This window comes from Podarcis filfolensis (assembly GCF_964270895.1).
Source record: "Podarcis filfolensis genome assembly, chromosome: 15".
In the NCBI taxonomy this organism is placed as follows: Eukaryota; Metazoa; Chordata; class Lepidosauria; order Squamata; family Lacertidae; genus Podarcis; species Podarcis filfolensis.
In genome coordinates, this window is record NC_139618.1 from 29,392,312 (window position 1) to 29,407,527 (window position 15,216).

A 15,216-nucleotide genomic window follows, 5' to 3' on the forward strand; every position below is an offset into this window, starting at 1 on the left:
TATCATATTCTTCCTGCTTCTGTAAATTAAATGCAGCTTTTTGTTTTTCTTGGAAGGAAATAATTAATCCCCCACCCTCCTGAGGAGAGGCCATCTGCCCCAGCCTCCTGCCTCTGCCGAGTGTTTGAGCCTCAGCCCTCTGGGGGAGGGGATTAGATCTGGAGACGGAGGCTGCCTCTCGTGGAGCGCCAACACCTTCCGCCCCAGGTCTCAAAAGTGCTTTGCAAACATTCATTTATTCCGCCATGGAAGACCTAGCAGGGTTCTGTGTCGGGCGCAGATGGGGAGAGCGAGCGAGCGAGGGAGGCGCCATCTCCCCTGCCAGCGATGGTGGCCCAGAGATGCCCAGAGCCCCTTGTCATCATGTGTACCTACTCCATTTCATAGGGGGTTAAAGTTACCACAGCTCCCTTTAGGAAAGGAGGTATCACTGGAACTGGACACCAGAGAGAAACCAAAGAAGAGAATGGCTTTGAAAGGAGACGCCTCTTCTCCTCAGATGACACCTTCTGCCAAAGCCTAGGGAACCTGAGAGATACCAGAGCAGCACAAAAAGCACCGGATTAAAGACCTGCAATAAGTCACCCACTGTTTCCAGCTCTACCTCTTAATCCAAGCTGGGAATCAGTAGCCAGCAAGGGTGGGTCTTAAAGATGGCATCAAACACTCATTGCAATTGGTGCCTGCCTCTTTTCAGAGGTGAGGGAGCTCCAGAGAGTTGGTTCCTCCACAGAAAAGGCATTTCCTTGGATTGCTGCTTACACTTGCTGGGACAGCCACCTCTAATGATCTTAGCAATTGGTCGGGTCTATTAGGGGAGAAGGGATGCGGGTGGCGCTGTGGTTTAAACCACAGAGCCTAGGACTTGCCAGTCAGAAGGTCGGCGGTTCGAATCCCCGCGATGGGGTGAGCTCCCGTTGCTTAGTCCCTGCTCCTGCCAACCTAGCAGTTCGAAAGCATGTCAAAGTGCAAGTAGATAAATAGGTACCACTCCGGCGGGAAGGTAAACGGTGTTTCCATGCACTGCTCTGGTTCGCCAGAAGTGGCTTAGGCATGCTGGCCACATGACCCAGAAGCTGTCTGCGGACAAACGCCGGCTCCCTCGGCCAATAAAGCAAGATGAGCGCCGCAACCCCAGAGTCGGTCATGACTGGGCCTAATGGTCAGGGGTCCCTTTACCTTTTTATTAGGGGAGAAGGTGTTCCTTCAGATATCCAGCCTCCAAGTTGTACAGAGTTTCGTGTCAGCAAGAACACCTTCAATTTGGCTGAGTAAAAAAAATGGCAGCCAACGCAGCTCCTTCAGAACTGGTAAAATATGGTTGTGGTAGGCTACTCCGTACAGCACTCCAGCCACCATGTTCTGTACAACCTGCAGCTTCCCAACAAGAACAGGTAAAAGGCACTCCTAGCCATTAAGGACAGTTATGCCTTCATTGATAACAATGGTGCTATTGGAGGAGGAAGATGCTAAAGACGACGGTGGTTATTCAGCTGCAGTTGTTCTTGGAGGGACCAGTGCAGGTTTTGGGCTCTTGAACCTTGCAGTACATTGTTTGGACTCCCTGTGGCATTGAGCTTGGACCATTGACTAATCTTGTCTCTGGACTATGTTCTGGACTGATTTCCTGTGGCCTTTTCTCTCCCTGCCCTGTCCATTTCTACCTTCTGGGTTGATCCTGGTGCATAGAGATCGACAAGATGGAGTATTGTTTAAGGGCTGTTGCTGGGGTCAAGATGCTTAATTTTGGAAATGTGTGATTTTCCCTTTCATCTAGCTTCTTCTTCTTTAACATCAAACAATCCATTGATAAGTCTTATGTGATTTAATGAGCATATTGTTTATATGACTATTTAAATTTTGTTATACCTTGTAATTGTTAGTGAATTATCTTATGAAAACTTCGTGATGTGCGAGCTGCTTTGAGCATGGCTTAACATGGAAAAGCAGCTCATAAATAAACAATGGTGATGACGGCGACAGTGTCATGCTTTTCCTTGATAGGCTGGGAAGGACTTGGTTTTTGCACACGTCAGCACCAATGTAGGGTGCCGAGTCTACAAAAGGTCTGCTTGAATGGAATGGAACCGACTGCTGGCACTCAATAGCAAAAAAAGGCAGCAGACGAGCTTTTAAATTTGACTCCAGGGAAAAGCTTGCAAGATCTGGGGAGCATTCAGTTCAGGAGATATTGAGCAAAAATGTTCATGATTGTCCAAATGAAGGTGGGGTGGAACTAGGCAGTGAAAGAGCACTGTAGGAAGACATGATAGCCATTCAACATTCTATAAGATATATTGTTCTATTCTCAGCCGCACTAGACGGGCAATGTTCCCATCTGAGCACAGCTCCTGAACTCTGCCAGGCCCCTCTCTCTTGGACAACCTCAGAGACAGGAGTGGGGTTTCCTACAGTGTTTTAGGGACTGTGGTGTTCTCCTAAAGTAGTATGCAACACATCCTCTTCTGGGAATGCCCTTTGCAGCCCAGTCAAGGCACAAGTGAGCACCACCTCTCAGTCTTCAACTTGCTCTGCTGCTATTCTTCAGGGATATCTGGCACTGCCTGTCCTGGACTCAGAGACCTTTGGCATGCAGAAGAAGAATGAGAAAAAAGATACCTGCCTCCGGAGAGTCATTAGCCCAGAATTGACCAGCTTATCTCTGTTCTCCTCCTGTTAACCACAGAACACTTTGTGTCCAATTATAGTAAATCAAAGATGAGTTTATTAAGGATAGTGGAGACAGTTGAATAGGCAAAGGGGGAAATGGAGCAGTAGCACTGCAACGAAAGATAGAGGAAAGCAGCTCCTTCCTGACCCTTGAGAGCTGCCTTGCCGTATCAGGTCGAGGATGGTCCATTTTGCTAAGGTTGCTGTTTCCAGCAGAGGCCAGCCACAAGATCACGGGAAGCCCCCCAGCAGGGCATGAAGACCACAGGCCTCCTCCCACTGATTGTTCCCCAGACGTGGCATTTAGATGCAGACTTCTTCTGAACATGGAGGCTCCATTAGCCATTGATAAGACATTGACTCTCTCAGGAATTTGTCTTTTCCTTTTCAAAAGCCATATGAGGCACAATTCAGACCCTGCCAGAGTCTCGTGGGAGCTGCTTATCTCTGGTCTAATTCTGCACTTTTCCAGGAAGAGGTACAAATGCATTTAGAATACTTTTTGATTTCAAATGGGCTCTTAAAACTATTTTACCCTGATCAATGTTTTTAGTTACAGCTTTTGTGGCTGATAATGGCTTTTACGTTGCTGTTTTTACTGCAGGTGTGCTATTATTGGGATTGTTTTTAGTTTGTCTGACTTACTCTTTTACTTGTAAGCTGCCTTGGGTTTTGTTTCATCATAAAAGGCAGGGGATACCTGTCAAAATAAACACATAAATAAAAATACAAAAAGTGATAATGTTCCGTCTGTTCTGGTGTTGCCCATTCCTCTCAGGGCCAGAGATGCTGGTGCAGGAAGAAATGGCTTCCTTCTCTTGACATGGCATGGGGCTACAAAAGCATGTCAAGCAGCAACTCCCATGTAGCTAAAAGCTAGTGGTTATCACTATACCTTGTGACAGTGAACCAACCTTGCAAGTTGTGTGACGAAGTCATACTCCCCTGTGCCCCCCCCCACTGCAAACCTGTCACAAATAAATTTTGGTGGTCATCCCGCATTTTTTGAGGGAGAAAAACATCTCTGCCATTCTTTACACCACTACTAGAGAGCTTACACACTTGTTCAACTGCACCCCCACCCTAGTCATATTTAATGTAGAAGACATAAAGAGTTCCACATGCTAGTTCGTTGGCCGCTGAGATGAGGACAAAGGTCCTGGACATTATAGCATGGTAAAAGGGACTGCTCTTTCATCCAAAGGCTGCTCCACAAGGGCTGACTAGCTACTGTTGCTGAAGATATAGGCCGTGGCTGGGGAACTGAATACAGTGGTACCTCGGGTTACATACGTTTAAGGTTACATACGCTTCAGGTTACAGACTCCGCTAACCCAGAAATAGTACCTTGGGTTAAGAACTTTGCTTCAGGATGAGAACAGTAATCGTGCTCTTGCAGCGCGGCAGCAGCAGGAGGCCCCATTAGCTAAAGTGGTGCTTCAGGTTAAGAACAGTTTCAGGTTAAGAACGGACCTCCAGAACGAATTAAGGGGTGGCTTCCCAGAGGTGGGGGGAGGAAGAGGAGGAGGAATGGAGCTCCCCAGGAGTAACAGCTTGTTTTAAAATAACCTTTTTTACCTAGACACTGCCCCACCCTAAAATGGGCTGCTCAGACTGTTCCATGAACGAATGAGGCTGCACTACAACCTGCAGCTCCTTCAGGGCTGAGCAGGCAGATTTTGGAGGCTCTTCAGACTGTTGTCCACAAAAAGTTTTTGCCAATAAATCTGCCAGCTTAAATCCTGCTGCTGTTTTCACCTTGAGATGAAATTCAAGTTCTCAGTCTGTGATTTCTTTCAAGTTGCCATGGGCAACTTTAATATTTCACGGCAAATCTTTTCTGCTCCATAAAGGGGTTGGGGACAGGGGTGCCAACGAATAAAATATTTTGTGTGTGTGTCAGGTAAGCCCTGCATAATCAACCACAAGACACACCCACCCCATTTTAATGGCAACACCTATCTACTTTGGGGGGGGCTGGGCCCCTCAAATATTTTGAGGGACACTGAAGGGAGCTCGACCCCTAGGAGTTCGCTACTATGAATGGGGAAGTTAAGCCTCTTGGACATACAAAGTCTCCTCTACTGTATTATCTTTGGTACCAGAATTTAACACATTTGCTACGCTGGCATTCATCATTTTTGGCTGCCCCTGTGTCCCCACCCCCACAATCCCCAGAAGGCCTGGGCTGGGCAGAGTTTTATTCTGAGGTCATTACAGCTCTCTGCTTACAACCAATCTTACTTTGAGGTGAGGGTGTCGCTAAACCCCCACTCCCAATGAGTGTCTTATAAATGGTCACTACTAACTCTGTCCAATTCAGTATTGGAACAAAAGTTAAATTCAAATTTGGAAAATCAATTAGGGACCCCATCTCCTTTGGTAGGAAAGGCCCTGTGATGAGTTATCAATGTCTGCACTTATTCATTCACTCTTAGATTCTATGAACCAATCCCTCAAGGTGATTTACAACAAAAATAACAACTACCATCAACCAGGCAAGTCCTTAAAAAACAGTTAATGAAAATAGTTTATAAACAATTATTAACATTTCAGGAATAAAAACAGGATTCACACTCCCTCCTACTTTCCAGCAAAGCCTGAAAGACACCCAGGAATGAATCCAGCCTCTAAACTGAGAAAAGGAGGATGCCACAACCAAAAAGGCCATGATGATGAGAACATCAGAAGAGAATTCTTGCATCAGACCAAAGGTCTACTTGGTCCTGCATCCTATTTCCCACAGTGGCATATGGGAAGATCACAAGCAAGACATGAGCATCACAGTGTTTTCTTGATGCTATTCCCAAAGCAACTGCAATGCAGATACATGCACCCTCTGATACTGGAGGTTGTATATAGCCATCCTGGATAGACTTTGATAGCCCTGTCTTTCATAAATTTGTCTAATTCCCTTTTAAAGTGAAGTTGGTGGCCATTACTATATATTGTGAAAGTTAATTCCATAGTTTAACAATGTGCTGAAAGAAGAACTACTTGCAGTGCATAGTTCTATCAATTTCTCCAGTTTCCATGATGTTCTCCTTTGAAAACCAAGCTCTTCAACTGCCTCACTTAGGCTCAGAGGCTTCTGGCATTAGTATATAAAACAACAATACAGGTCCCTTTTCCACTGTCTATGGCACCTTTGTTTCCCCCTTTGGCTTCTTTGACTGGCTATCATATCTGTTGGAAGTAGGGATGCAACACAGCTTGCAGTAAAGAGTTTGCATAGGGTTAAGACAGATAAGAGTAAACCACCTCCAGATCCCTCAACTGTCTCTTTCCCTTTGATCTCTATGCTGACCCATCCTTTGATCTTAAGACTGATATTCTCAAGTTGCATCCTCTCTAACTTCTGCTTCCCCTTCCTCACTTCTCTAGGACCTCAAGCTGCAAGGCCATCTTGGAACTATCTCTTCAGGGAACAAAGGGGAAAACATGGCCATCTTTGTTTTCTTCATCTTAGGTTAGTTTAAAACTAAAAATGTTATATTATCCAAGTTGCATATTGCTTATAATAAACAATTTATTTTCCATCAACAGATTTCTTGTGTTGATTGCAAAAGGAAATCCTACTTTCTAAGCAGATCCACAACTCTGCGTATCATTTTCAAAAATATCCTACTGCACCTTCACAGTCTATCCTGCCCCCATTTTCATCCTCACCCCTTATGGATGGTTTCTTCCAAACTGGACACTCCCCAGCTCATTGGCTTTCCCCTAGGAGACAGTTTAAAAGCCTCCCTGTCATATTTTTGGTATTGAACACCAGCAGTCTGGTTCTATTTCAGTTCAAGTGGAGCTTCTATTCAGTATGTCCCTAAACATTCTCCAGTGCCTAACCAATCAAACTCCTCCTCTTGACACCACCATTCTCATCTGCACATTAAGACCCTTCAGCTCCACCTGTTTAGCTGATCCAGAGTGTGGAAGAGGTAGCTTTTCTGAAAAAAACAGCTTGAACATGATAGATTCAAATTTCCTACCTAGCAACCTAAATTTTGTTTCCAAGGCTGCATAACTGCATTTCCCTATGTTGTTGGCACAAAAACTGCCAAGACTCCTCCCCAGCACTACCCAGATGAAGTGTGAGATCTGCTTTCCTTACACTAGGCAGGCAACCTGCTACATACATCTTCCATACTGGATTAGCAGTCTGATATCTGACAATAAAAATGGTTCCTTCCATCTCAGCTTCTGATAAATTCACTTTGGTTAAATAAACTAAAGGGCAATATCTCAAAAATGCATGGCCCAACAAAGGTATTATGCTATTATTGATTTTGGGAAATGCATTTGAGTTAAACCACACAGTTGTGTGCAACTCTAAAGTTTTGACGAAAGCCTATTGGACCACTTTCACTGGATAGTTGCTAAACCTGTATGAAAATTGGTGAGAATTCTATCCAGCCCTGTAATCTTCTTACAGAGCAGCCCTCTGATCTGGACAATATAATTCCCTAACACAACTGTGCTACATGTAGTGAGATGCTCCTGTTCCTGTAGCAAAAGGAAAAAAAAGAAGGAGGGAGGGAGCTGAGAGGACTGACAGCCTATATGGGCAGCCTAGGCATATGGTGAGGTATCAAGAGGAAGGGGCCAAGAGGGGCCCAGCTTCGCTGGAGGCCAGTTTTACTACATTTCACCAAGTCCCATTTTGAGAAGTCTGAGATGTTTGTGTGAATATAATCAAGGCAATTTGGTGGCCCAAATTCTGTTTTGCTCTTGTTTATTTTCAGGTTTAGGGAAGCTTTTTGATCAAAAGACTTCAACCAGGTTATGACTTGATTATGAGGAGATATTTGGTGTGGACCCTCTTTGCAAGCTAGGTGGGTTCTAATCCATGCCCATGGACTGCAGTGTCCCTGCATCCACTGAGCTCCCAGGAACAATGCTGATGACTTGCCAAATGCCCTACATGTGGTATCTGTGGGCTCCATTCCACAAATCATCTAATAACAGTGGAGCTCCCTATGTTTCACTTTCACACAGATCCTGAGGTATTCTGTTCTGAAGAAACTTCCTGAGGAAGTGACCCACTCAGGTTTAGGATTGCTGGGGCAGCCACACTAAAGCTGTTTGGTGCAGAGGGTGTGAAGAAGAAACAAGAAAGCAGAACTTGGGATATATTCTGATGACTTACCAATAGCAGGAGCACTGAATGCTAAATGTAGCTGAAGAGACTCGCTTGGCAGGGACAACAAGGCTGAGCTGGAATGGAGCCACACATGTGATTCTCCCTTCCTTTGTTTTGGTCCCTGAAAGGTTTATCCATCAATAGCAAAGTGTTCGCCAAAAAGCTGTACTCCTTGGTAATAAATTTTCCTTTCACCCTCCATAAAAAATAGTGTTTCAGTCCTCCTTGTACCCCAAAATATTCTTTTTTTATTGCAAACTGACAAGACCTGAGGTGGATGCTCTTCTTTTGGTTGGCTGAGGGGATCCCTGCAGTTCTTGTGCCACAAAGGGGATTCAAACATTGCCTAACAGATGATGGAACCCCTCCATGTTGCCTCCGTTTGTAAAAGTTTGTGATTTATCCACATCAATAATATTGGGGCAGTTCCCCCTTGAACAGAGGAGTTGGAGAAGAGAAATCACAGATACTGAACACAGAGATCAACAGAGGGTAAGAATCTACAGGTTTTTTGAGGGAGCAACCTATAGGGGCAACCCAACTAGATGGGCAGGGTATAAATAATAAAATTATTATTATTATTATTATTATTATTATTATTATTATTAAAGCCCATTTGTTAATAAGGTGTCTGGGCAGCCCTCAGGGGAAAGTTGTGCTGTTCATTACTTTGCAAGTTAAAAAGACTTTTCCATACTCCTTTTACCATCACTTCCCACATGGCAAAGAATACAACTTACATAGCACTGGGGAATTCTGATACCCCAAGAACAGAAGTGCAACCCTGAGGAGAACGCACAGGGTTATGCGCAACACAACAGCAAAACAGGCGATTGTCCTGAGAGTGTTGTCTTGGCTTTATTTTGGACCAGGCTGGGTGTCCCTGGCATTGCAAGGTGTTCTAGGCTTTTCAGTCAAGGCAAGCAGAACTCAATAGCCAGCAGGTGCGCGGCTGTACAGCTGAGCCTCAAACAGCCGCTTCCTGTGTGTAGATATTTGTCCTGGTTACTCCGAAATGCTTGGAGGGGGCACGTGGGACCCTTAAAAAGTATCAGATACATAAAAACGAACACGGTGTGTGCAAAGCAGGCCCTGCCTGGGGCTGAGAGGGAGCCTGCCAGGCCCAACTCTCCCGCCCTCGGAAGAGAGACGATAGACGGCGCCGCGGTGCTCGGAATGAAGCGCGGCCCTTTTCTTCGATGGGGCTTCCTCCTCGCAGGGTAAGCGAGCGAGCCGGCGCCCGATGGAGCCCCTTCGCCAGGCCCTCAGGACCCCGCTCCGGAAGCGCCACGAGGGAAGGTTGCGGCGGCGGGAAACTGGCGGGACGGAGCACAGGAAGCCGAAGGCAACTGAGCCGCAGGCCGAGGCTGCAGCTCGCCAAGAGGCCTGGCCTTGAGGGACGCTGAGGCGGCGGATAGAGATACTTGGAATCTCCCACGCCGCTAGGAGGAGCACCGCCGGGCTGTGAAAGTGGGCACTGGGCCCCGGTGTGTGGGGCGACTCTTAGCCGGGGGGGGGGGGCGGCTTCAGAGCCTAAGCCAAAAGCCAGGACAAAGGGGCCTCATTCGGCCCGCTCAGCGCCCTGTTCTCACAGTGGTCCGTCAGACGCCTCTGGGAAGCCCGTCACTCGTGAGTGGGGTGTAGGCCTCCCCTTAGTCCCAAACCCCACGAACCCCAGGGAGGGAGGGAGGGCAGCAGGAGTCTCGGACGGGCGGAGGCGAGCCTCTTTCTCCTCGTGCAGCACTCATTCATTCATTTTTCCCCCTTTAACCACAGGAGAGCGTGTCGCCGCCGCCCATCGGGTGGGCGCGCGTGTGCACCAGGTAGCTATGAGAAACGGCGGGCAGGGAATTGCGCTGGGGGACGCCAGGTATCCGGCTAGCGCCTTGCAGGTAAGGCTTTTAAAAAGGTAAGGCGGAGCTCTAAACTCTGGGGAAGGTGGAGCCTTCCTTTATTGCATGGGGCGATCGACAGCAACCCTTGAAACCGCGCTGACTTTCGCGGGCCCCCTTGGCTGAACTGGCTAGGGTCGATGGCGTCGGGCGACATCCGGAATATAGGAAACTGCCTTGTACTGAGTCAGAATCATTGGGTCAGCTAGCTCAGTTTTGTCTACACATACTGGCAGCACCTCTGCAAGGTAATGGGGCGGACCAGGGTAATATGGCGTGCTGAGGAAGAACAAAATTTGGCACCTCCCCCTCCAAGTATTTCTTATTTTCACAATAATTCATTTTGATACAGCTGCTTTTTAATAGATCTTCTCAGAAGATACCTATTATTATTATTATTATTATTATTATTATTATTATTAGCCCCCTCAACTTAGCACCCTGTGTGGGTGAACTGCCCTAAATCTGGCGTTTTAGGTAATGTCCCCCAGCCCTACCTGGAGATGCTGCTGGGGCTTCTATGTACAAGCCAGATGCTCCACCACTGAGCTACTTCTCTTCCTTAGGGCCACGGGCTCCCCTGCCCTGCCTTAAAAGGAGGGCAAGCATTGAGCAGCAAGGGAAAGTGAAATTGAGGAGGGAGGCAGGAAGGAGCCTTTTGGACTGCCTGGCTCTGTGTCTTTCTTATGGCATGATCTTTGGCATCACTCTTCCTCAGTTTCCTGCTGGGCAAGATGAATAGTGATTCCTTGTCCTGGAGAATGTAGTAGGCAGAAGAGAAAGCACTGGCTATGGTCAGAGGATACTTTACAGCCCTCTGACCTCTGGATCTTATTAAAGATCCAGATGACTTTTTGCTTTTAGAACAGGCTCTTTGCCTAGGCTGAAGTGAGGGCCACTGATGGGGAAATGCTGAATATAGGCAGACTCTGTTGTGGCTTGAAGATGGGGCTCAGCTCAAATGCTGCTTTGCACACCAGATGCATAGGTTGCAGGGCTGAGCCAGGAATTCTGGTGCTGCTGGGAAATGGTGCATGGGTGTTCTTGTGTCCTTGGAGCAAGTGTATGCCCAGCCCTAAGAAAGGGCAAGCATTTGCAGAATATGTACTTTTCCTCTGGTCTTAGTCAGCAGACAGGCTTGTAAGGCTTGCTTGGACAGTCCCATCCTAGAACATTGTACTGTGGCTAGAAATGTTTGACCTGAAATACATCTCTAGGGCCAAGTGCCTTTGATTCACTAACTGGTAACACTCAATTAGTGAGTTTGAGGCAGCTCCGTGTGCAGCTTGCCAGGATTCAAGGCATGAAGACTGGATGTGTCTCAAGGGGTTGGTGGGCAGGGAGACAAGAAACAGCCCATTCAAAGGTTAAGTCTATTTAGAGTGGCAAGACACTATTAGAAAAATTGTGATGATTGGTCAGGAAAGGATGCGTGGCCATCATGGTGCTGTGAAGAGTGTACTTAATGGCAGAGCAATTCTCGATGCACCAACACATCTCCAGTGTAAGATAAGCTATATTCTAGCTGTTCCTGGCCAGAGGGTGGAATGGAGACAGTATAAATCTTTATTTTTTGCCTCTCCTATAGGGTGAATTTAAGATACATTTGCGTTTTCAGGTGGTGTACACCAAGACTGTGTACACATTACCAGCTTAAAATGCAGCTAGGTTATTTTCCCCCCAATTTGGGTCGAAGCTGGTTTTGGGAAAAGTACATCAAAATGCCGCATGTCATAGAAAACTACAGGAAACATGCAGGATGGACAGGGACCATGTCTAATGTGTGGACACCACTTCCAAAAGCAGTGGTTGGTGCGCACCAGATGCAGAGTGAACAGGAATATGTACACAACCCTGGTTCTGCGGGTAAGACAAGTGAATGAAGAGAGTTAGGATGCAGGGCAACTTTGTTCATTCCTCTCCCTGCCCTCTACATGTCCATTCCCTCCATTGCCCTCTTGACATATCTCATTTTTTGCCCCCAGCATCAGAACAACAGCAACCAGCAGGGGTTTTCTTTCAGTTGATGTAAGCAGATATGGTGGGTTAAGCCATTTATGTTGGCTCATGCCCAACTCACCAAGAGATGGGAATATATGCTACATCCTGACCTCTCCCAACTGGAATATCTGGGGGTTGGGATTGCACTGTTAGCTTTTGGATGAGAGGTTCTGCTTCTGTGGCTGGTGCCAGGATACATTTTAAGGATGTTAAGCTGCTGCTGTGCATGTACAACAGCGCATACAATGGGGGCCACTTCAAGCATGGGGACCCATTTCTTTAGTTTTTGTAAAAGCATGCAATAGTGGCAATAGTGGCAATAGTGGGGCTGTTGTGACCATAGCTGTCAACCTTCCCTTTCTTTGCGGGAAATTTCCCGCTGCTATCCCGGATTGTTAGATATCCCGTAGACTGTCCCTGGGACAGGTGAGGCTGCTGATCCCTTATTTTCAAATCTGAAAGTTGACAGCTATGGTTGTGACCCACCTTAGATCAGGCAACATCCTAGTAGTGGCTCCTGACCCACCAGTTGAAGACGTAGTGGCCTCCAAGGGCACTTTCAATTCTGTGATTCCAGAATTCATATATTTAAGAACATGGGTAAGGCAGACTTCAGACTTGATTATATATATGTGTTTGTGTGCGCTGAAACAAAGAAAGCTTGGGGGAGAACCAGTATACTAGTGTATACACACACACACACACACACTCTTACTAGTATACTGGTTCTCCCTCAAGCTTTCTTTGTCTCAGCAATATTATTATTGTATTTTATAAAGCCTTTTTGTTGTTGCTTTTCTTAACCGGTTGGTAGTCAGAAACCACTTGGATCCAGGAGATCTACCTTCAGCCCACCCCTGTGTTAAAATGTACACAGCATTGCAACAGATGTCTCTCACAACCATCCAGGCTCTGATCTAGCTTAGGTTTGGCACAGGGGTCTTCCTGATGAATTGGAGGTAGCTCCTCAGCGCTGTGGGCTTGTGAGCACTGCAGGAGCTGCAGAGTCGCTGGGGAAATCCTTGGGTGTAACTGAATTGCCTCTGTGGGGCAGGGAAGTGCCTTCCAGTGCCCCTCTCCTAGAGCAAAGGGAAGAGAGCCGAGGTGCACCCAGTAGGCAGCTCTTTGCCAGCGATGCAAACCCCCTTCCCCGTGCATGTTCGCTTGGAGCAATTCCAAGCCCTAGGTCAGCCTGTCCACAGGATAAGAGCCTTTGAGCCAGTCCGGACAGAGGCTGGGCGCCGGGATGACCTCTTGCCACTGCCCGCTGGAAGCGGAAACTGCCTGGCGTGGTAGCGCCGACTTGGTGGCTTAGGAGCGTCCAGGTGAGGAGGGCTGTGGCGTGCGCCTCGGCTCGGGCTGCCCTCCTCCGGGCATTCCTCGGGGTGGTCTTCGGAAGGGCGCGGGAGAGCGGGCGGGCAGGCAGCGCGCGCCCAGCCCCGGGAAGGCACCTGCCCGCGAGCGCACCTGCCCCTGCCTGGCCGGAGGTTAGCGCTGGAGGAGAGCGAGGGAGGCGTCCCCTTCCCTCTCGCCTCCCCCCGCGGCCTGTGTGGGCGGGGATGTGGGAGCCCGCCCCGCTCCTCCCTTCCTGCGCGCTCGCTCCTCGCTGGCTCGCCGGCTGACAGTAGCAGCAGCTGGGCGCAGCGCTAGGCGGGCAGGCGAGCGAGCAGGAGGGCAGGCGAGCGCGGAGCATCCGACGACGGGGGAAGCTGGCGAGGGCCGGCCAGGGACACGGGCAGCGGCAGAGGCAGGGCGCCCGCCCGCCCGCGGCACCGGCCCCCCTGGATGGCATGTGGCTGGTCACTTCTTGCCTCCTGCTGCTCAACTCCTGGACCAGCCCAGGTAGGCGAGGGCGGCGGCGGCGGCGCCCCGTCGGGTCGGGAACTTTTCTAGCGGAGCCACTCCGGAATGCCCGGCGGCTCCCCAACGCCACTTGCGCCCGGCTCCAGGGAGCTCTTCCTCCCGGTCAGCCCCTCGCACTTTCTGACTCTTTCGCTGTGGAAGCGTCCTTCGGCTTCGGGGAAGAGGGTGCTTCCTGACCTGCCAGCGACGGAGGGGGCACCCTACATTGGCGCCCCCCTCCCGTCGCCGGTGCTTGGGCTAGTTCGGACTTGCACTTTGGTCTGCTTTTGACCAGTGTGTAGGTCCTCTTTCCCCAAAGGTGCTTGGTGGGTTTTGTGGAAAACGATCCTAATGTGACCCAGAACTCTAGGGTTTTTTTGTTTTTGCACGGGGAGTTCTCAGATTTGTCAGAGCTGCTATGCTGCTAGCTCTGTCCCCCCCCCATCTTGAGGTGGGGATGGCCTATATTTTGCTTTGCTTTGTGTGTCCCTCCCCCCCCCACATTCCCCCAAATATGTGTGTGTGTGTGCATGTGTGTGTAGGGCACCCCTTCTGCCAAGCTCTCCCAGAAGAAGCATCAACCCTGGGGAATGTTGGTGTTGTCTGCTTTTGGGTTTCTGTTCTGGTGGATGTGAATTTTGGGTTAGCAGGGGCTGTGCCCGGGAGCCTGGCACAGGCTGGGCAGGCAGAGAGCAAGTCTGGATCCCTGAGCTGGCAATTATTGCCATTAACTCTTTGTAGCCTCTGAAATTCATTCATCAGGGAAATTAAAAATAACGCACCCCCGCCTCTCCTCAGCCCATCTCTGCAGAAATGTATTTAATTACGTGAATGTTGAATAGATACCAAGGCAGCATCTCCCTGTGTGTTCGAGCAAGAATTCCAAGGCTTAAAGCTGCCAGCGATACTTTTAGAGCTTTGTTCTTCTGTCCCCAGTTGTCAAAGTCAACGTTGAGCCATATTCTAATCCCATAAGATAGTTCAAACCCTGATATGCCTTTAAAATAACAGCCTCCCCTCTAGGAGTGCTTTAATAAATCTAGCCCAGCAGTTGGAAAGGAATCAGATTCGGAAAAGGGGGGATATGAGCCAATTCAGTTGTCAGGGCAATGCAATTCTTTAAGAAGCAAGGTTCAGTTTGGAACTGGAAGCTGGGGTTTGGGGGTCTTCTGTACAGAAATTGGGCCCCGACTAATGAAGCCATTGTAACCAGAAGGCAATTGGATGTTGCATCGGATGAAATTACAACCCGGTTTAGTGTAATCGATCTGTGTTGCATAAAAGGATGGGCAATTTGCAGCTTCTGCCATCTGTTTGGTGCACAATCCACAAGAACAATCATGCAAGCGCTGCAATTTGGGGGGTGCCTGCCTGCCTGCCTGCCTTCCCTTTCACAGGTTCCACTGTGAGATTTTATCCTGTCATGCCTTGTGAGCAAAGCAAAGTGTCTCTCCTTCTTTTGGCTCCAATCAGACAGACTGTTAAGAGAGCAACATACAGAAATTGGGTGGTTGCTGTAGAATGAATACCTATTTGTTTGTTTTAGCACATTTTAAATGTTTTGTTTGTTTTGGGCAGAATAGTTATGTGAATACCAATTATTAATCATAAAGTAACTTTTTAATTAAAGCTAGGGCTTGTCTGTTTTTGGGGGGAGCATCCTCCCCAGAT

At 48.3% G+C, this 15,216-nt stretch overlaps 1 protein-coding gene across 3 annotated transcripts in view; it reads left to right on the forward strand.

Annotated features, from left to right (window-relative positions):
* The first annotated feature begins 13,013 nt into the window (after positions 1–13,013).
* DSCAML1 (DS cell adhesion molecule like 1) overlaps positions 13,014–15,216 on the forward strand; it is a 169,037-nt gene continuing 166,834 nt past the window's right edge. The window contains exon 1 of one of the 3 annotated variants that reach the window (XM_083588260.1): positions 13,014–13,028. Coding sequence is in view for 2 of the 3 variants with exons in the window: in XM_083588261.1 (XP_083444387.1) it covers positions 13,494–13,545 (52 nt within the window). In the remaining variant the exon portion in view is untranslated. Of the gene's footprint in view, positions 13,029–13,343; positions 13,546–15,216 lie in introns of those variants that run through there. The other 2 variants (XM_083588261.1, XM_083588259.1) reach the window with 2 other exon arrangements.